At 38.0% G+C, this 23443-nt stretch overlaps 1 protein-coding gene across 5 annotated transcripts in view; it reads left to right on the forward strand.

Annotated features, from left to right (window-relative positions):
* The window catches only part of ASAP1 (ArfGAP with SH3 domain, ankyrin repeat and PH domain 1), a 142718-nt gene that overhangs the window by 58326 nt on the left and 60949 nt on the right, over window positions 1-23443 (forward strand). For all 5 annotated transcript variants that reach the window (XM_081874069.1, XM_081874065.1, XM_081874066.1 and 2 more), the window contains 4 exons: window positions 17219-17291; window positions 19286-19431; window positions 21192-21266; window positions 21606-21655. In XM_081874069.1, coding sequence (XP_081730195.1) covers window positions 17219-17291; window positions 19286-19431; window positions 21192-21266; window positions 21606-21655 — 344 coding nt within the window. The remainder of the gene's footprint in view (window positions 1-17218; window positions 17292-19285; window positions 19432-21191; window positions 21267-21605; window positions 21656-23443) is intronic.

Raw genomic sequence — 23443 nt, forward strand, 5'->3', positions numbered from 1 at the left:
ATTTAAGTTGACTTTGGGAAGGTAACTGCGTACTATTAGCTTGGATAAAATAAAAGCCTACTCCACGCAATATCTAATCACAGCTGTTCGGCAGTGGAACATACTCCCACAAGAAGTGATGGACTCTTTCCTTGGAGGTTTTTAAGCAGCAGTTGGGTGCCTTTGTGTCATGGATGCTTTAGCTGTGATTCCTGCATTGCAGTGGGTTGGACTAGATGACCCTTGGGTCCCTTCCAACTCTAAGATTCTGTGAAAATGTATGGAACCTGTATTTATTCTAAGTGCACTTTCAACACATAGGGAAGTTCATACAGGAGAAGGCATTCTTTGAGAAATGAGTCCAAGCCATTTAATACTTTAAAGAGTATAATTGGAACTTTGAATTGAGCCTGGGAGCCAAGGCAGACACTACAGTTGAGCTGGGATCACTGAAATGTGCTTCCTGTAGTTAGTCAGTAGGGCTTGACAAGCATCTGCATTTTGTACCAGCTGAAGCTCCTCCAAGGGCAGCCTCATGTAGAGTTTAGGAAAATAATCCATTCCAAGCTGTGTCCCATGTATGAATGGTGGTGGACTGATCCTGATAGTTGAGGAGATGCAGTAGACAATTTATCTTTTTTAAATTCTTTTTATTAATTTCAATTCATTATACAACACCAAACATTAAAACAACAAAAAAGGGAAAAAAATGAAAAGTAAAAGAAAAACATTACATAACATAAAACACCAACAAATTAAACTTATAATACCTAAATAACTAAATAACACAACAATAATTGACTTCCCTTCAACTCGGTTTCGGAATATGTTACAAAAGGTTTTCTATCTGCAGTTTCATTTTCTTAAGTCTCTTTACGTCGCAGGCGTTATATCGAGCCTACTGTGATTTTTAAATTTTTTACATCTGTTTCAATATATGCCATAAATTTATTCCATTCATTGTTAAACTTTGTGCCTTTTTGGTTTCTTATTTTCTGTGTCATTTTTGCCAATTCTATATATTCAAATAATTTAGATTGCCAATCATTTATGGTTGGGATTTTTGATGTCTTCCAGTTTTGTGCTATTAATGTTCTAGCAGCCACTGTTGCATATTGGAAAAGTGTTTGATCTTCCTTTTTAATTTCTTCTCCAATTATCCCCAAAAGGAAGGCCTCGGGTTTTTTTGTGAAGGTATATTTAAATTTTTTTTTAGTTCATTGTAAATACTTTCCCAAAACTTTTTAATTACCTCACAGGACCACCACATGTGATAAAAATGGCCTTCCTTAACCTTACATTTCCAGCATGATTTGTCTCCGGTTTTGTACATTTTTTCTAATTTTACAAGCGTGATGGACCACCTGTACATCATTTTTTCCATGTTCTCTCTGAGTGTTGTACAAGCCGAGAATTTCATGCCTTTATTCCAAAGTTTTTTCCACTTATCAAACTCTATGTTGTATCCAAAGTCCATCGCCCATTTCACCATTACCTCCTTTATTTCTTCATCTTTGGTGTCCCATTCTAGCAACTGGCTGTACATTTTTGATAGGAGTTTTGATTTGCTTTCCAATATTTCTACCTGGAATCTAGATTTTTTTTCGTTCATCCCAACCTTTTTGTCTTCGGTCCACAAAGCGTTGATTTGATGAAATTGGATCCAGCCTGTTAGTTTATTCTTTATCTCTTCATATGACCTAATCCATTTTCTGTTTTTACTAACAGATCTTCATATGTCCATCTTTCTCCTTCAGTATTTATTTTTTTTACTGTTAAGATGTCGATTGGTGATAACCACCAAGGGGTCTTTCTTTCCAGTAATTTTTTGTTTCTCTCCCATACTTCCAACAGTGGCCCTCTAATAATATGGTTAGAAAAGCCTTTGTGGACCTTTTCTTTATTACGCCACAAATATGCGTGCCAACCAAACCTTATGTTGAAACCTTCTAAATCCAACAGGTCTGTGTTTTTTATAACAATCCACTCTTTAACCCAGCAAAGGCACGAGGCTTCATAATATAGCTTCAAATTTGAAACCGCAAATCCTCCCCTATCTCTTTGATCCGTTAATAATTTGAATCTAATTCTTGGCCTTTTTCCTTGCCAAATGAATTTAGAGAGTACTTTCTGCCAATCTTTGAATACTGAGGTTCCCCTAATTATCGGTATATTTTGAAATAAGAACAGCAATTTCGGCAATAGACTCATCTTAATTGCTGCCATCCTTCCCAACCGAGAGAGTTTTATTCTGTTCCAAGTATCCAGGTCCTTCTTTATTTCTTTCCAGGTGTTTGTGTAGTTGTCTTCCATTAGATTTATATTCTTCATGGTTAGCCAAATTCCCAGATATTTTACTTTTTTAATTACTTTAATACCAGTCTGTAATTCAAGGTGGCTTTTTAACTCTTCTTTCATATTTTTGGTCATCATTTTAGTTTTTGTTCTGTTTAATTTAAAGCCTGATAACTTTCCAAATTCCTCAAGCAAATCTAACACTTTACTAACACTTTTTTGTGAGTCCTCTAATGACAACATCAAATCATCAGCGTATGCTTTCAATTTATATTCTTTTGCACCAATTTTTATTCCACGTATCTCTGAAGTTTTCCTTATCTTATTTGCAATAATTTCCAATACCATGATAAACAAGAGAGGTGATAGAGGGCACCCCTGTCTTGTACCCTTTGAGATTTCAAAAGAATCCATCAAATTATTATTAATGATTAATTTAGCTCTTTGGTTCGAATATATTGCTTTTATTCCTTCCAGGAATGTGCCCTATATCCCTGCAGTTTCCATACATTTTATTAAGAATTGCCAAGATACATTATCGAACGCCTTTTCGGCATCAATAAACATTAATACCACAGGAATTTCATTTTTACACTCCAAGTATTCAATAATGTTTATTACGTGTCTTATGTTATCCTTTAGTTGCCTATTAGGTAGAAATCCGGCTTGATCCTTGTGTATAAAGTTAACTAAACACTTTTCACTGAGTGCATTTTCTGTTGCATTTTCTAACTTATATATGCTTCTTTAATAGGTGCAGAAATACTTTTTTAAAAAAACAACAACCTGTAGAATCTTACTAAATTTGCAAATGTCTAAGGCAAGCTGCAGGCAATATTAATCTACCTGGGTTCTAAAGTGTATTATTTTTACCAATAAAGGAAGGTTACATGATAATCTTGTACTAAAGCTAAAATAATAGGATTATTTCTGTATTTTATGTCCTTGCTGATTTGTTTCAGTAATATTCAAAAAGGTTTTATTGATCTTCTTGTATTGCATTTTTTTTCTTGCTTAAAATATATTTTGGAATTTGATAGAGGCACACAGCCACACTCTACACATTAGTTCTCTTCTGTTCATTCATCTAGTTTAATTATTTTGCTACAAGCCTATACCACTCAAAACATAAAATGTAATGGCCCCTTTATTTTTCACTTACCATTAGATACAGTGGTACCTCGGGTTATATACGCTTCAGGTTACATACGCTTCAGGTTACAGACTCCGCTAACCCAGAATTAGTGCTTCAGGTTAAGAACTTTGCTTCAGGATGAGAACAGAAATCGTACTCCGGCGGCAGCAGGAGGCCCCATTAGCTAAAGTGGTGCTTCAGGTTAAGAACAGTTTCAGGTTAAGAATGGACCTCCGGAACGAATTAAGTACTTAACCCGAGGTACCACTGTATACATTTATGATTTGTAAGTGTCTGTAAAGTGCACTACTGCAGTCAGTGAAATAGAATAAGAGAGTTCTAGTTAAAACAACTCTGAGCATATTGTTCTTCCTAGCAATCTATTATCAGATTATTTAATTTGACAGTTATAAAATATTCTGGCTATTGCTTCTAGAGCACACCAAAACCTAGTTAGTCCATTATTTCACACAGTGGCCAGCCAGGTGCCTCTGGAAAGTCTGCTTATAGGTCTAAGGGCTGTAGCCCTCTTCTGCTATTGTTCCATAGCCACTCTGTTGTTCTGCCAGTCTGCTTCATCGAATGGCTGTGGGTTCCAATACAGGGAGAAATGCAGGGTTCTAATAGAGGGAGAAAAACATTTTGCTAAACCATTTTGTTGCCTGTTCTCCCAGCTGAGATATATATTTATGGAGCTATTCACAATCCCTATTAACCACCTTAAATATTTGGATGTTATCATCAAGGTTGAGCACCTCACTTTTTATGCCTAACTGTACATTAATTAAGAACAAACTAAACAGCACTGGTCCCAGTACAACTAATTGGTGGGCTCCACTGATCCTATCTGTGCCAAGTGTTGTTCCGTCAGCACAACATCCAAAGGATAATATATAGTTTATATGTGTAAGATCTTCAGCATGTTTTAAAGCACAAAGGCAGGAATATTGCTTATTTGTGTCTTCTATAATAGCTGAGGGCATAACATTTAAGAGTTTTGGTAAAGGAAATCCTATCTCTGAATTTCTGCATGTCCTTTAAGCAGCAAGGTGGGACAAAAGAATGCAAAGGGGACATTTCCTACACAACAGCTGACTTTTAGAAACTGATATAGGGAGCAATCCTATGCATGTGAAGCTGCTATAAAGCAACCTGGTGTAAAGTTACACCAGATGCAAACTCTGTTCTGCAGCAAGGCTACTGCTCTGCTGAAGCCTAACAGAAGGAAAACAAGCCTGTAAAATAGTATTCTATGCCAAGTTGCCAGGTCACATGACCAAGCTGAATGGACTTGGGATCTAGCCAAGTCCCCCTCTCTGATCACGCACCTGCTGCCGCTGCCACCCCTTTAAGGGAGCATACACCAGCCTCTGTTCAGCCAGGATAAGCAAGATACTGTATGCTGGTGTATCTTTGGCTGAGCCAAGGTTGGGGACTTAACATTGGCTGAGCCACAGAACTTTCAGCTGAATTGGGAGTTCTGCTGCATTCTTACCTTTGTAGAAGCTGTGTTGGGTCATCTTCAGCTAGGCTTGTTCATCCATATGTATCATAACATTGTATTTAATAACACTTTCCACCAATTAGCCAGGAAGTGACATTAAGCTAACTGGCTTGTATTTCTCTGGATCCCTTGTTAAATTGGCTGCTTTCCAGTTCCTTGGAGACTGATGTTAGAAGATCAGTAATTTCATATTTCAGTTCTTTAAACTCTTGGGTGGATACCATCTGGCTCTAGTGACTTGTTAACTGTCATTTTGTTGATAGGTCCTGGAATTTCCAATCTCTGTCACCACAATTTGTCTCAGTTGTTCAGAATTTGTTCTTCAATATGTCCTGTTGGGCACAGGTATAAAGTATATGTGTAGAATTATATATATTACCTTTCTCTATAACACCGTGCAGGTAGGTCAGTCCTTCTGTTCAGTAGAGAGAGCTCAGGGTGGCTTTCCTTAAAAGATTTTCATCACACTAGAGCTAAGGCCAGAAACATAGGTTTTAATATTCACCATGTTCTGCAGCAAACTGCTGGCATGAACTTAATACAGTATGCAGTGTGGAGTGCTGAGGGAGTACAAGCTCTTAGTTACAATTTCATCTAATGACATGAGTAAAAAAAGGTGCCAAAAGTTGCGGGGCTATACTCTGTTAATGGAGGGGTCCTGTGTCTCTTTTCTTTGATTCAGCTGGATAGAGCAGCTGTTGCCAGGTTGATGAATGGAGGTGCTTGGCTTCTTGTCAGAGCTGTTGCTGGATGTATTTTAAAAATAGTTACATTAAGAGGAAGATCAACTTTTGGAACAACAGTGTTAAGCCAATATAATGTAGTGGTTAGAGCATTGGGCTAAGGCCTGGGAGGTTGGGGTTCAATCTCCACACAGCCATGAAGCTCACCTTGGGCCGGTCACTGTTTGTTAGCCTAACCCTAACCTATGGTACAGGGTGGTTGTGAGGATAAGTAAGGGAGAAGGAGAACTATGTCTACCATCTTGAGCTTGTGAAAAGATAGGTGAGATATAAATGTAATAGGTTTATAACAAAACATGGTTTACCAAACCTTATACCACAATTTAAAGTACATTTGAATGTATATTAACTTGCAGTCCATTGGAGTTCATTAAAATACAATTTAGAACAAAAACTGTTGTGATGCAGTATGTGTGGGGTTGCCCTTGAAAAGATTCTGGAAACTCTTACTGGCCCAAAATGTCATTGTCATGGTTGACAGGAGCTGGCAAAACTCCAGTTTTGCACTATCTCCTTTGGTTGTCTTTCTGGGCCCAGTTTAATGAAGTGTGTGTTCTTAACTTTTAAGCTTCAAATGGCCTGAGGCCTTGGGGGCTTGAAAATCGCATTCTCCTCTGTGTTCTCTCCTGTAGGCATTGTTCAGTATCTGCGGCCCTGCTCCATGTTCCCTTGCTTGCTGGAGCTCAGCCACTGGCAGCAAGAGATGGAGTTGTTTCAGTCTTCCCATAGGGGCCTAAGAAAATGTGGAAATTTCAGAAGGCTTTTGGTGGTGGATAAGTGTTGATTCAGATTTTTGCTGGTTTCTTGTTTTGTCTTTCATCTGCTCTGGACATGGTTTATTGCTCTTATGTTTGGATTTTTTTGGAATGTTTTAGTTATATGATTAGTTGCCTTTTGTTTCCTACAAAAGAAAAGTGGGGTTATTAACTCAAGTATATTTTAGAACCGAGCCCTTGATTAGTAAATATATTGAGGGCTACAGTTAAGAAGAAAATGCTTATAGGGATAAAAATATTTTCAAAATCGTTTATTGAGCATTTGACAGCATTCATTTCATGGTATTCAGCTTAAGGTTTTTCATTTTGCTTCTGTGGATTACCTAGTGCCAACTGAAAAGTGAAAGAAAGGGGAAGAGTTAAACTGCTTATGCATGCTTGAGAATTCAGTGTCCGTATAATGCCTCCCCAAACTTACTTTGTATTTATGATACAACAATCTCTGCATTCCATATTCTAATATAGGGAAGCATTTTTCTTTGTTGGACTGCATGCAAGCTGTGGAGTCAAAATTGGGACCCCCCCCCCACTCCTTCCTTGCTCAGTGGCCTGTCAGGAAAGGAGATTACTCTCACCAGATACTTAAACTGATTGGTGGCAGAAGGCGTTTCTCATTGGAGATTGCTGCTCCCTCCATTGATCCATCTATGTTGGCTGCCCCTCCTGCCCCTACACCTGCAAGTCATTAAGCCAAGGGCAACATGTAACCCACCCCATTCTAAAAAGTGACATCTTCTGCAATCATAGCAATAAAATAAACACTCGGTAGTGAGTTGAATGAATATTTTTATGGTGATGAACAAGGTTGTTAGATTTAAAAGTAATGCATTCTCTATGTACTAGAACATGTGCAGTAAGATTAATGCAATACCACAGGAGTGCTTCAGCACAAGTTACTCTTAGGTGTAATTAATGCTTTTGAATAAATATCAGTAGTAAGTGTCATTATGTTGTACGCATTGAAACTAAATGCAGAATAAGAATATGAACATCAATACTTCATAAGTTTAGTGATTTTTTTTCAGGCGGCTTCCACCCTGCTAATGGATGTGTTAATGTTGGAGACCTATTGTGCAGTAAAGTAAAGGTAAAGGACCCCTGGATGATTAAGTCCAGTCAAAGGCAACTATGGGGTGCAGTACTCGTCTTGCTTCAGGCCAAGGGAGCCAGTGTTTGTCCACAGACCTCTTTCTGAGTCATGTGTCCAGTATGACTAAACTGCTTCTGGCGCAACGGAACACTGTGACAGAAACCAGAGTGCACAGAAATGCCATTTACCTTCCTGCTGCAGCGGTACCTATTTATCTACTTGTACTGGTATGCTTTCAAACTGCTAGGTTGGCAGAAGCTGCAACAGAGCAATGGGAGCTCACCCCATCGTGCGGATTCAAACTGCTGACCTTCTAATCAGCAAGCTTCCATTGTTAGTGAATCTGAGTGAATAGCAAAACTGACACAATTTGACTGGGATAAAGCAGTAAAACAAAAGCCTGCCTGTAATTAGAGATGGACTGAGCAGCCAAATTTATCCCTGTTTAAATTTGGTAGTGCTCAGTCATAGGCCCATCACATATTGTGTGGACTTTTTTGAAAGAACGCTCCCTCTCCAAACCTGCATTTAAATTGTGCCCATTTTGTATGTAAAATACAAACAAACAAAAAATTTGTGAATGTTTACAGAACCCCTTTTTTTTTTAATGTACATTTTTCCTCACTGTGAGAATGTATCACAGAATCTAGATAAGCATGTAATTCGATTGGGAGTGGTGTTCTAGTCTGCAGGCAAGTTCAGCAGCATTAGATTGGGTCAGTCTTCTGAAAAAAAGCAGGCTAAATGAATTCCTCTTCCATTTGAATCTGTAATCTGTGTTGTGAAAGTGGACAGTCTTCTGGTGTCATTTGTAAGAGATGCTGGCAGAATAAAGGTATTAGAAGCCTGTCCCAGGTCCTCAGATGTTCCAACTGCCACTCTGCTGATTAATTATGCTATGGTCTTGGAAACAAGATAGAGAATCCAACAAGGATGGATTTCCAGCACTGCTGCTGTACATTGATTTTGAGGATCATTCTGGATTAAGATTCTCTTTGATTTTTGCTTCTTACAATAATCTAGTTTATGTTTGACTCCTCATAGTAATTCCATGATGGTTATGTAGCACAGTGCATGTTGCATTATTTCACAGATGGAAACTCCACATTGATCTTACTCAAGAATAGCATTCGTGATTATTCAGTGACTATAGTGCTATTCCTGTAGATAGAGCTTGCTTTATAGCAGACCCATAGTAGAAATGGCTATTTTTATACTGAAGAATCACTGAGCCTTAAATACAACTTATTACGTTCAGTTATTTATTTTTCTGATTATAACTTCTGGTTTTAAAAACCAATATCCAGAAAATTGTATTTTGGGAATCAGTTTGATGTGAGGTTTATATATATATATATATATATAAGTCTGTAGATGTAGAAGAGAAAGTAAGCAACACCTGAATATATCTCTTTCAATATCGCTCTCCAGCCCAAACCTCTAATGTTTCCATCTGGTTGAGCCAGTGATTTGAGGTAACAGGAACATAAAGAAACAGAGTAGTGTATGAATTGCATGAAACTCAGCTAGAGTTTGCATCTTCTACTACTGTACTCTCCCAGTAGCAGCCTTTCATTATTCCACCGCTTGTGGTCAAGGAGAGGGAAAAGACCTTGTTTCAAAATGAAGTTGAATTTAACTGCACTTTTAAAGGAAAGTGATTCATAAGGGCAACAAATAGATAGAAGGGGGAAATGCTAAGTCATGTTATAATTAAAAATAAATCCCAGAGGATGCTTGAACTTCCATTTTCAAGCTGAATACATTGCCACATGCCAAGTAATCTGTTTCACTAAAGTACAAACCCCAGATGACCTTTTTGAGAACAACTCCTGTTTTCACTCACACCACCCACATCTGGAATTTTACTGTCCTTTTGAGTCTGGGTTCCACCCAAACTGCTTTAGTAAGCTTTCCCACGCTAAACTTGCAATCTTACACACACTTACCTGGGACTGTATTGAGTAAATTTACTTAAGATCAGGCTGTATAGTTCTTTTAAGAACATTGAAGGTGATGTCACGAATGGATCATAATTATTTATTCATTTTGGTCCTGGTGTTACTTCTGGTCAAACAAATATTGTGAAAACCTGTTAATTGGAGACAAAAATAAATTGATTTTTAATTCATTTCATTTCAAGAGGAATTATGCTTTCGTCATACTACACAACAGTTGCGGTTCTGAGGGGAAAGACTAATTTTTCTACATGTTGCCTGCCTTTTTAGGCTGATGCAGACTTAATGTGGTATATCTCTTAAAAATGGTTATGGGGTTATGGAATCATGTGCACATTTACCAATTGCTTCTCTGTTAAGCATGGACTCCTACTACTACCAGACTCTACAGCTGTTACACAACCAGCACTAACCAATGTTTATCTTAACCAGCATTTGAAACTGGGGTGCTGTCTTCAGGAGTTTTAAATAGTTACAGCTAGTGGGTGAAGACTTCATAGCTTTATTTTGTTTATTAGTCTCTGCCTTGTTTTGAATGTTTTGTGCTTTGTATACAAGCATGCTCCTCCCTTCCCTTCATCCGTGTGACCATAAGAAGGAAATTGGGCCTTCTTTTTCTTTCTGCAAGGAGAAAAGAAGGAAATTGGTCTTCTTTTTCTACCTGCAACGAAGCATCTATTAATATTTTCAACTAACAGATAGTTTTGTTTAAACAAGAACTAATGGTGGTTGGTTTACGTTATAGTTTGTCCAAGTAAAAAAACAACATTCTGGCTTGTTTGGGCAAGTGCAAACTAATCAGAGTTTGCAATTTCATCCAAAGTGGGACAAACTTCATTTGAAAATGAAAGCAAATGCTTCCATTCTCCTTGCAAGCACACTGGAGGAGGAGGAGAGAAGGCTCCTCATAAATGTTGATGCTAAAATATTTTGTTTTAACACAAATATCTAAGATTTTGTTATAGAAGTTCATATGCAAAGTTTGTCAAGCAAAGATAAGTGTGTTAATCATAATAGCAGTGCTAATGCATTTACTAGGTTGCTAAATAAGCAATACTCTTACCTCATATTGGAAAAGTTGTGAATTTTTCAACATTTGAAATTACTTGAAATTACTACTACTGGACCCAGGAGTGCAGTCTGTGAGTTTACTGAGCAGATTGTTCCTATGCATTTTACTTGGCTCAGAATCTTCCAATCCAATATCGAGTGAAATAAACTGATGAATGTTTTAACAATATAAGTGTACAATGAAGAAATAAACTAACTCATAAATAAATTGAGAAGCTTGTTTTGGTATAGGCAGCTGGCAGTGGGGGTGCAACATTGCAGGGAGTTGGACTAAATGATCCTTGTAGTCTATTCCAACTGTATGATTCTGGGAACATAGCTATTGTGGTTGGTATTCATTGATAGCCTTATTCATAAGGACTGTTGCTGCCATATGATTCCAAAGTAGCAAGTATGGACAGATTATTTCCCCCTTTTCCCTGTTATTTCAACTTAATGGTAATAACTTCACAGTAACTGTGGCCCACACAAACGAGGTTAATGAGTGAAGAAAGAAGAGCAGGGAAGACTTGGGCAGCCCACAATATTTCCACATACACCCTCACATCTCGAAGTTCCTGCTTCTCTCTAATGAGGCAGAGCTAGTGGCTTGAGCCCCACCATGCACGGAGCTTATACTTGGCATGAATGGCTAGTATAAGCAGATGCATAAGCAGATCATGAGTCACTGCCCTAGGGGAGTAGCAGAAAGTCCAGAATTAATATGCCTGTGGTCTGTTGTGGTGCTATGCACATGAAACAATAGCTGCTGTACCTGTACCAGTGTGCAATAAGAATAATTGCATTAAAAAAAATAAGTGGACCTATAACTGGTATATTATTCTTAATTTTTGAATTGCATTGACGTTTTAATGAAATGTGATGCTGTATATTTGAATTGTCAAGATTAATATATGCTAATGTCGGCATGAGTTAATAGAGAATAACGTGATTTTAGATTTTCAAATAGGCATTTAAAAAGAATTAAGAGAAGCACTCAGTTGCCCTTTAAAACTTGATAATTCCTTTTGTAACAGGTAGCAATAAGTTTTCCTTCTTTTTCTTCACAATTGCAAAGAAAATGATTCATTTAGTTCTGTGATTATCGAAAATCCATAGGCAAAATACAGCTGAAAGCATTTTCACGTTGTTGGGGGTGGGAGTCGGGGAGTAATCTACTACTTTTGGTGTACTGTTATGTGTTTTCTTAAACTGTTAGGTACTATTCCTTAGCTGCAGACACACTTCTTTGCTTTTTGGCTAAAAGTTTTATACTTCAAATTCTGGATATTCCATATCATGTTGAATTTGAAGCCTGCTACAGTGGCCATGTACTAACGTCATGTTGACCATAGCCATAGTTAGGGAAATCAGCCTGTGAATGGACTGTGAGCTGATGTATGCAGCTCATGTCGTTCCTGTTTCATTTCTCCTCTGCTAGAGTAGGGAAGCAAGCGGTGGAGTGGCTGGCTAAGTGTTGCATGTGAACCACTGCTTGTGCTCCCCGCCCCCACCAACCACACTGTGAGAGGTAAGCAGAGAACAAACTTTAGCTGCTCTGTGCTAGGTAGCTGATGTTTAGAAATATGTATTAAACCAGGGTTTAGTAATTTCTATGTGAGCAGTGCAAAACCTTAGCCCTGAGATAAAAGGGGAGGATTAATTCCACTTGCTGCTTCTGGCCATTAACTCAATCTTCTTATTCTCTTTGGCTCTATTCTGTGTTCAGTTTTCTAGATAAGGTTGTAACTAAGAAAAGTGATGCTTTGTTCTAGAGCGAAGGAAATCAGCTGTTCTTGCAGAGACAGTGGTAATCATGTATTTAAAATCAGTGGTTTGGGGAAAATAAAACTTTTAATTACTAAGTACTCTTTTAATTACAACTGGTTTCTCTGCAGAAAATGTGATTGATGCAAGTTAAAGGGAGACTAATCCATCAAATGTTTGCATAGGATTTTTATTTGCAAATATAACACAGAAAGTGGGGGGTAACCCACATCCCCAGCTGACATTAACAATAAAAATGTTATTTCAGTAATAAGATAAGCAGTCCATATGTCCAAATAGGTATCTAAACGAGATTGCTGTTTATAAGTCATGTGTACAAATGTAGAAAGGGCAGTGAGAACTTCAGACCACTGGGTACTAGATGGTGAATGTTACAGATAGGTAGCCGTGTTGGTCTGCCATAGTCAAAACAAAATAAAAAAATTCCTTCCAGTAGCACCTTAAAGACCAACTAAGTTAGTTCTTGGTATGAGCTTTCGTGTGCATGCACACTTCTTCAGATACACTGTATCTGAAGAAGTGTATCTGAAGAAGTGTGCATGCACACGAAAGCTCATACCAAGAACTAACTTAGTTGGTCTTTAAGGTGCTACTGGAAGGAATTTTTTTTAGATGGTGAATGTTTGTCATTCCAGCCTTGCAATATCTTCTTCTTTGGCGATCACTTGCAGCCGAGTAAGATTGTCTTCCATAAATACGGTTTTAACAATGAGTCCGTAAGTGATTGTGGAGGCTAATTCTGGATCCAAACATTCTTCCACAGTGGAAGGGTGGTAGTTGATCATGGTGTGGATTTGCCAAGCGTGCCTTCCTCTTAGCACGTTTCTCCCTTGTGTCCTGAGTTCAAGTGTCTTCAAAGCCCATGACACCTTTGGTAAAGGCTGTTCTCCAACTGGAACACTCGCAGGCCAGTGTTTCCCAGTTGTCAGTGTTTATACTACATTTTTTTTTAGATTTGCCTTGAGAGAGTCTTTAAACCTCTTTTGTTGACTACCAGCATTACACTTTCCATTTTTAAGTTGGGAATAGAGTAGTTGCTTTGGAAGACAATCATCAGGCATCTGCACAACATGACCAATCCAACAGAGTTGATGTTGAAGAATCATTGCTTCAACGCTGGTGATCTTTGCTTCTTCCAGTACACTGATATTAGTTCACCTGTCTTCCCAAGTGATGTGCAAAATTTTTTGGAGACACTGTTGATGGAATATTTCGAGGAGTTAGAGATGGCATTTATAAGTGCTCCATGTTTCACAAGCATATAGTAAGGTTGGTAGTACAATAGCTTTGTAAACAAGCATTTTGGTTTCCCTGTGAATGCCCCATTCCTCGAACACTGCGCTTCAATTGGGAGAAAGCCGCACTTGCAGAGCTCAGGCGATGCTGGATTTTGGCATCAATGTTGAGCCTTGTGTAAAGATAACTGCAACAAGACAAGATATCTATCTTAAGGGGATTGAATATAGCCAGAATCTTCCTGCCATTGTGTTTTCGGGGTCTGCTTCAGAAATTACTAGGACTTGGACTTAAATATCAATAGTACTCTTGCTATAGCTACTTTGCCAGCTGCTAGTAAGTACTTTTAGAAATAGATTATAGTTTGTTCTCTTTCTGTCTTTGCCGCATATATATGTATATGTACTGATAGACAGGAGAGAGTATATCACTCATTTCTGTTTCATATTTTGCTGAGGTACTTGTGAGTTTGAGATGTAGAGATTGTCACTGAGCACCTGATGTCATTTGACACACATATATTGGCTTGTATTCAGTGTTAGTCATTCTCGGAATAAATTCATACATATTAATGGACATGACCAACTTTGGTCCATTAGATTTAATTTGTCTACTCTGAGTAAAATATAGATGGATACAGCGCAATCTCTATGCCTCTTCTGCATTTTTCATCCGTAATCCTCTTCCATCACAGTTCTGTATTTTTCATGTGGATTAAAAAAAGAAGGAAAGAATATTTGTATTTATATACATACTTTAATATTTGTTTTATAATGCATTTCCACTCAAAATAAGCATTGAAAAAGTATTTATACAGTTCTTGAGCTAAGAACTGTCAGAACATTTGAGTGTAAGCGCTGGTGGATGGATACATACATTGGTTAGAAGGGGCAGATCAGGTCAGCTTTGTATCAGAATTCACAAATATCAAATTCCTCAAACATCCCTAGCCTACTTTAGTCACACAGTACAATCTGTGCTAACCCTTACAACGATGTATAATGGGATTATCTTCCACAGGAATGGTATCTCCTCATGTGGTGAACAGGAAAAAAAATATTTGCTGTATACCAGCTGAGACACAACTCTCTATAAAAAGGAAAATGTGCTTCAAAAAGAAATCAAAACTTCATTCTGGGTCCTGGAAAGTCCCCTGTGTTGTCAGTTTAACAAACCTCATTGCTAAATCAGTTGTTTCAGGCATCTTGTAGAGCCATCTTTCTTTTACCCAGGCTCTCCCTGACCCATAAAGTCAGGCTCTGTTTTTATTTGTTTGAATGCCTGTTTTTTATGTACTTTTAGACAACTGGTTTTTACATTATTATTTTTTAAAAAAATAAAAATCACTAACAAGGAAAGTTTTCAGTTTTTCTTGTGGAAATGATGTATTCAGGCTTTTTTTTTTTTAGTTTAGTTTATTTTTCCGCCAGTTCACAGGTTTATTGTTCTAGCCAAAGGCCATGACAATCTTGTAGCAATAATATCAATAAAATAACACAGAAATGAGAGTCAGAGTTGGTTTAAATGGTGGTATGACTGATGCTTTAAAAATGTTTTAAGGAGTGAAACCGAGTTGCATTCTGGTTCCCACTCCTTTTAACTTTTATATTGATGATTTGGTGCCAATGCAAACTCCCCCTCCCTAGTAATTAGGAACAGAAAGATCTTAATTTAGATGTATGCAAATGATGTAGTGCACCTCTCTCTTTCCCAGGTGGGCCTCAAAAATCTCCTGGAAGATTAATTTAAAATGCAATACAGTGGTACCTTGGTTTACAACCAAAATCCGTTCCGGAGGTCCGGTTGTAAACCAAAACAGGTTGTAACCCAAGTCAAGCTTCCGCCAATGGGGCCTCCCCCCCAAAATTGGTTGTAATCCAAAAAAAGGGACACACACTTCCGGGTTTGATGTGGTTGTAATCCAAAACGGTTGCAAACCAAGGTACCACTGTACATTTCGCTGCACAGCAGTTTGCATATTGAAAACCACATTTTGGGGTGCATGGTGAGTGCAAAGCAAAATGGTTACATGAACTCACAGCTCTCATCTAAGCCTCCAGAAAATCCCTACATGTTTCTCTTTCCCCTCCATACCAACCCAAGAATTACATGGCCACCAGAATAGGGATTGCCCGAGATCGAGTGTTGACCTTTTTCAGGCCCAAGGACCCCTTGCAGGTGGTAATGACAAGCAATCTCTCTCCTCTGTCTGTCTCCCTCTCTCTCTGTTGTCGGTATTTCAGACTTAAACTCAATAAAGAAATATGTGAAAGAAGGAAGGAAAACAGATTTTGGCAATTTTCATTAGTATATTTTAGTTTTTCTTCCTGAGGGAGGGCAGATGGATAATTTCAGCCACCTTTTCTAAATCTAATTACTGATATGGTTAATTCTGATTGTAATTGTTTTGTATTTTTAATATATAATTTTAGCAGTGTGTGTGTTTTTACAGTGCCCTGGGATCTTTCAGCAAACAAACAAACAAACAAGTTGGCAAACCTCATTTAATTTCCATTCTATAAGTATTAAGTGCACAATCATAATCCATATCTATGGTCAGTAACATTCAGCCACCATTAGTTAAGATGTCTTTTTCATTCTTGGTTACTTTTACCACTGGTAGAAATGAACTGAAAGTGTTAAGTCACTTCACCTCAGACACCAGACACCCAGCAGATGGTAACATTTGTGAATTGTTGTTGATCTGAGCAGGATTAGTTTGGTGACCTAGGGGTGAAAGGCTGTCTATCCCATTACTATATCCTAAGACATCAGATACCCTATTTTGTTTCAAGAACCAGCAAAAATGGAAGAATCATAGAGAGAAACCAACGCTATTTTGATAAATACCTGTTCTATATTATTTTGTTTGCATTGATATTCTTCCATAAATAATGATAATTCTTCTTTCTGTCTTGCATGCTGCTAAATTGTGATTTTAAAAACAGATTTTTTTATCATTCAGAGGGCTTTACAAAATAGATGCCATGATTTATTTGCCACTTAATATTTTTAAACTTATTGTATGTACATTTTTTCTAGTACATTTTGGAATTTAGTGTTTTATATTTGTTTATCCTATGCTAAAGCTGCACATTTCTCCCAAGCACATTTCCTATGGTGTAAATCCCACGGAACACAGTGGTGTTTACTTCCAGGTAGACATGCCTAGTATTCTGTGGGATGAAATCAAGAAGAAAAATATTTATGTATGACCTGACCCTTACGTTTGTTTTGCTTGTTACTCTGCTTTTGTAAAGCTACCTTTTAGTAGGGGAAGTCCGAGAAATGCATGACACTTAAAATATGACACTTAAATCTGTGGAATTTCAACTGAGATAATAGTGAAACTACTATAAACTTCAGTATATTTGTTTGATTTCAAGCTGACCATATAGCACTACCCCCTAGGTCTGCCAAACTATTTTCAAGATGCTTTTTGCCTCAGGAGCACTTTAGTTCAGAGTTCTTTAATTGACTTGAAGTGACTGAGTGACTGAAGACCTCCCTAGAGAGTAATAACAATGCCTCTACTGTACAGTGCTGGCAGCTTCTGACATTATTCGGTATTTGCTTACAAGAGCCTCATGTTCAGGTTTTCAGATGTACAATTCAAAATAGAAGTAGCTTGCCTTTGACACGGTCTTTCTTTTTCTGTCCCTAGGCGTTAGATCAGGACCGAACTGCACTACAAAAAGTTAAAAAATCTGTAAAATCTATATATAATTCTGGGCAAGGTAAGCTTCATCTTTCTTAATCATAATAAAGAGTTACTCAGTAGTGTTAATATTTCTTGCCATTTTACTCTTTTTAAGATTCAAGAAATGGCTGTCAACTACCTATGGATAAAATCCAGTTGAAAGGCACTAGCAATTTAAAGGAGCTTTATATATATTTTCTGAACTAGAGTTTACCAGTTTCATTTATCACAGCTTTAATTGTTTTGCAGGTATATTGGTATATGCACATTGGTATATATAATTTTTTGTGAGATTTCAAAAAACGCGCCCCCCCCAAAAAAAACATAACAGCATAATCTGTTGCTCAGAACAATATTTGGCTGTCAAAACAAACACAATGTCATAAAGACCAACTAAGTTAGTTCTTGGTATGAGCTTTCGTGTGCATGCACACTTCTTCACGGCTACCTATCTGTAACTGGAACAATGTCATAAAGATTATTCTGTTCAAAAAGAAGTGTTTCCTCTTGGCTGTATTGATATTTCTTAGTTCATTGGCGGACTGTTGAGTTTTGTATTCTGAGAGTACTTTTACTTTCTGTACTCATGATTTTAGACTTCCGTCAGTTCCTGTCTGTCCCCCCCCCCCCCGGTACTTTTTCCTGTCCTAAAAAATGCCTGTGAATGAGGCGAGAGTGATTCAGGATTCCATTAATCAGTTAAGCGTTATTTATTTTGACTAGGTCCTTGTCAGTGCAAAGTGAACGGGAAATAGATGACTTTCCTAGAATATAATAAAAGTATGACCTGCAAAGAAAATAACTGCTAAATGAAGTGTTTAAATCAAGTGATCTCTTTTAAACGTAATGTGTGCCTATTCCATCTTCACATATTTTGGTCTATAGCAGGGGTCAGTAAACTTACTGCGCCTCGGGCCGGTGTCCCCGCGCGGAGGGCGGGGGAGTGCGTGCCCATACAGGTGTGCACATGCTATTTCCGGTGCACTTCCGGGTTGGAGAAGCACCGGAAATAGCTTGTGTGCATGTGCACGGGCCTCCTCTGACCCAGATGTACACCAGAAATAATGTTTGCGCATGCGCACAAGCTATTTCTGGTGCTCCTCCAACCCGGAAGTGGGCAGTCATCTTAAAAAAGAAAGAAAGAAAGTTCACAACATTCTGATGTGTCTCAGTTGCTGTTCCTTTTCCCCGTGGCTCAGAATTTTAATGAGCAAATTGAGCGTGTGTATTTGGAACACCAGAAATTAAAATTAAAAATTAAATACTATAAGAACTACAAGAGCGGGGCAATATGTGTACATCCCACCAAGCCCACCCTTTTTTCTCCGATAAGTAATGATGCTGCCACTAGGACACACTTGTGTCATTATCAGTATGTTAAGAGCTTAAAGAAGTGCCTACCCATCACTCTGTGATACAGTTTAATTGCCACTTACGACAGTCCAAAGGCGGATTTGATTGGTGTTTTTGTGATAATGTTTTGTATCTTAAAGTCATGCTGTCAGCTGTTCCAGGCATAGCCAAGAAGCTCACCACTCTTCCTGTTAACCATCAGTCACTGGCCACAAATACCAAACTTCTGCCACATTCTGTAAAGCCATTTAGCCACAGGGGGGTGTTCACATTTTTTTTGTGGTATCAAACCACAGTAGTTGCAGACATCTTTGGATGACCTGACTATATAAATACACTGTGATGCTTAGTCCAGTCACATTAAAGCCATTATGACAAGCAATTCCTGTGGTTGTAGCTTTTACATGAAATTCTTACTTCTTAGCCATTTTTCAAATTCTTGTTCTGAAATTAGCTAGATGAACTCCAGCACTTGTTTAAGGACCAAAGGACTGACTAACAGGAAAGTAAGCATCTCTCTCACTGAAATATTATTCAGAGTGGTAATCTTGCTATCAAAACTTTAATAATGCTACAAGCAAGAGGCCAATTTAAAGTTGTTCTTCTTAATGCTATTGTTAGTATTAATATTGTTTCTCATTCGTAGGAAAAAAACATTTCTATATTTTTCCCTCTCAGAACATGTCCAAAATGAAGAGAACTATGCACAAGTACTAGATAAATTTGGGAGTAATTTCTTAAGTAGAGATAATCCAGATCTGGGCACTGCTTTTGTAAAGTTTTCTACATTGACTAAGGAATTATCAACACTCCTGAAAAATCTGGTAAGGAGCTTCTGATGTTTTGTTTCTTCATAATATTTACATTTTAAACAAGTATTTGCTTTGCTTTCATTTATGTAACAAATTGTCCGCTCTAGAAAAACTTTTCAAATATTCTGTAGGCAGCAGCATGTGTTTGGTTCTAGCTGCAGATAAAGACAAGGAGAATATCTCATTTAATTGATACTACACCATATTTTTTAATTATGGTGAATTATGGTGCTGGAGGAGACTCTTGAGAGTCCCATGGACTGCAAGAAGATCAAACTTATCCATTCTTAAGGAAATCAGCCCTGAGTATTCACTGGAAGGACAAAGCCTGAAGCTGAGGCTCCAATACTTTGGCCACCTCATGAGAAGAGAAGACTCCCTGGAAAAGACCCTGATATTGGGAAAGATGGAGGGCACAAGGAGAAGGGGACGACAGAGGACGAGATGGTTGGACAGTGTTCTTGAAGCTACCAGCATGCGTTTGACCAAACTGCGGGAGGCAGTGGAAGACAGGAGTGCCTGGCATGCTCTGGTCCATGGGGTCATGAAGAGTTGGACACGACTAAATGACTAAACAACAGCAACACACCATATTTTTAGGCGTGAGATTTTCCTAGCTCTGCAAATGACAAGGAATGTTTTAAACGTGTGCTGCAGGGGTGGCATTCAGTGCAGTCTGTGCTTGAATGGAACAGTAAAGGAGCTACTTAATTAAACCATTAAGAGCTCATAGACCAATACAATTATGATCATTGTATGTTTCTGATTTATTCAAACTGCTTTGTGACACTAAAGAAATGGTCAGAAACCTTAAAAGGTCTTACTTCATTTTTTAGTGCTTTTTAAAAACACATTTAACAGGGAATTATTTACAATATTTGAGTGGATTGTGATGATTGCTCATAGAACAGAGCTTGGCTGCCTCCTCTCCACCCCCAAAAAAGCTGTTCCTGATTGTTGGATAAATGTTTGAGAATCGCATGGGCTATTGAATAGAAGCTGTGGCTAGAGTGTAGAGTTGACAGAAATCATGGACATGCCTATGGTTCTAGTGTAGCCTTTCAGGCCTTTCCCATGGGTAGGATGGGCATTACTCCCGGGAAGGGAAGAAGGAGCCAAAAAGACACCGAGGGTAAAGCCCATTGTATATGATTTTTAATGGACACCTCAGTATGCTATTTTTTTGGAGCGTATTGCAGAATAGAGAGCTGAAAGGTGTCTTGTGTTTTGTTTCCCTTTTTTTGTCTTTCCAAAGCTTAGATCTGTTTACACTTTACTCTCCTAATGAGAGAACAATATGGTTTATGCTTCATCATTAGCCAAGCCTCAGGCTTATGTGCTTTATGACTCTTCTTCAAGAATAACCTTTAAATAGATATATTTGGATGGTACCTGACATTTCTTCCAACCCCCAGTGTAAAAAGAGAACCTATTCTTCCTCTAAAAAGGAAAACTTTCTTGTTCTAAAAAAGAGAGAGAGAGAGAGAGAGAGAGAGAGCTGTAAAGCTCAAAACGCTTTGAGCCATTTTCAAGAACAAAATGACTTTTTACAAAGCTGTTGGAATTTTTTCCTGGTTTCATGAATTGGTATAGTTTCCCTTTGAGGACCCTCATGATATGAAGCTTGATAAAGGGCTTATTTCAAACAATAATCTAAATTTTTGTGATAGGTGTAAATGTCACATTAGTAGAAACAAGACATTAATGGATATTTGTAGCTCATGTTAAGCTCATACTTTAAAAAATTGAATAACACTGCTTTTTCTTCTTAGCTTCAAGGCTTGAGTCACAATGTCATCTTCACATTGGATTCCCTCTTGAAAGGAGATTTGAAAGGTGTCAAAGGGGTAAGTTTTTTGCTTGAGAACTATAATAGTATTGCTGACTTTGTTGCATGGGCTTTTGCTGCTTTCCCATCAGTGTTCTTGTGGTGACATCATATCTGCATAAAATTCTGTAGAATCAGCTGTAATTGCATGCTTTACATTTCATGCTCCTTCTTCGAAGCTTGAGATATATGTGCCTTAAGATCCATGGGAAAGAAATTCTTAAAGTTATAAAAAGAGAAGCCTTCTTTCTTTCTTTTTAAAAAAGTAAATTATAATCTTGAAAGAATATCTTAAGTATATACATTTTAACATAGCAGTGTCATAAACTTATTTTAAGTGCATTTTCTCTTTCCTAAGGATCTTAAAAAGCCTTTTGACAAAGCCTGGAAGGATTATGAGACCAAATTGTAAGTATTGTTCACTCTGGGTAAACATTTGAGCAGCTTTAAGTGTGTGACCTAATCATTTCTTTCAAGCCTTGAGCTTTTCTGGGGATGTCTGTCACTTTCTTCAGTATCAATGAATGATATGGAATTATTTAATGGGAACATAGTAAACTTACGCATTTCAGTGATACTCGGGAATATGTTCTTGTGGATTGACAAACCTGGTGTAGTATAGTTTATTCCTCATTTAGTGAATATGCATGTGATAACAAATATTACAAGATGCCACTGGCCTCATTCACACTATGGCTTAGCATTATGTGTGTGCCACACCTCTCTTCTTCTTGTAGTGTAAGCATAAGGAAATGGGATGAATTTGCTTCTGCTTTCAGCTTACAATGATTTGTTATGCCTGAATCAGGAAAACTGCACTTTAAGCTATGGCTTGTCCATATCAGCAAGGTTTGTAAACTATCATTTGAAGCTGGCTTATTCAGGCAAGCCTTAGTTAAAGCTTTGGTTCATACATAAAGACAAACTGCAGTTACTTGAAAAAGGAAGGATGTTCTTCCTTCCTTCCTTTTTCATTTATTTTGCTGCACTGGAGTAGAGTGGGGAATTGCCTAAGCATGAGATTCATTCAGATAGCGTTATGTCAGAATTCAGCCACTTGTAGATGAAAGTGCTTTTTTTATGGGGCCCATTTGTTAGCATGGACAGGAGTGATACCTTACCCCCTATCCCAGTAGGAATGGGGCAAGCAAATCACCCACTGGCAATTTGGTATAAATGCAGTCCTCTCCAGACAGAACTTCAAGCGATCATTGGTGGGAAATACCATTGTCACATTCATTGAATGTTGAATTAAGACTTTTGTTGTTGTTGTTGTTTAGTCGTTTAGTCGTGTCCAACTCTTCGTGACCCCATGGACCAGAGCACGCCAGGCACTCCTGTCTTCCACTGCCTCCCGCAGTTTGGTCAGACTCATGTTTGTAGCTTCGTTGCCTTTGTCCATGGAGTTTTCTTGGCAGGGATACTGGAGTGGCTTGGCGGTTCCTGCTCCAGGTGGATCACATTTGGTCAAAACTCTCCACTATGACCTGTCCATCTTGGGTGGCCCTGCACGGCATAGCTCATAGCTTCTCTGAGTTATTCAAGCCCCTTCGCCACAGCAAGGCAGTGATCCATGAAGGGGGAATTAAGACTAGGGAGACCCAAACTCAAAATTCTTGTTCAGTTACAATATTGCTTAGATGATGCTAGGCCAGTCACACACACTCAAGCCATCATATTTCACAGGATTATTGTGTTGATTTGTGATTTTCTTTGGAGGGGGGAATTACATATGGTGTCAACTCTTTATGGGAAAATAAATATGTAATCAAATAATTATTATTTTTTTAAAAAATCTACTGTTTCCAACAATAGATATATAATTTTATTTGTAATTAGCATAATTGTTAACAGATTTGATATTTCATGCCCAACACTACTGCCTGAAAAGATTACGATGGAAGATTATGGTCAGGAACTTCGTATAACCCAGTTTTATTTGGTTTTGGTGGATTTCAGTTGGACTCCAATATATGTTTTGTGCATTTGCTTTGTGTATTTGTAATACTTGGAAAATAAATGATACAGCAGCAATCTCTAGTTCTGAGGAACAATTCATAAATTTGCAAAAGTAGCAGCTGATTTAACAACTTACACTTGAAGGAATTCAGCAATGAGGAGACTTGTAGGTCTTTGATAGACTTTGGTGAGTTGCTGGCTGCATCCATGCAGTATTGCTGTAAAACTGGAGAAATG

Source organism: Podarcis erhardii (assembly GCF_964252035.2).
Source record: "Podarcis erhardii genome assembly, chromosome: 8".
NCBI lineage: Eukaryota > Metazoa > Chordata > Lepidosauria > Squamata > Lacertidae > Podarcis > Podarcis erhardii.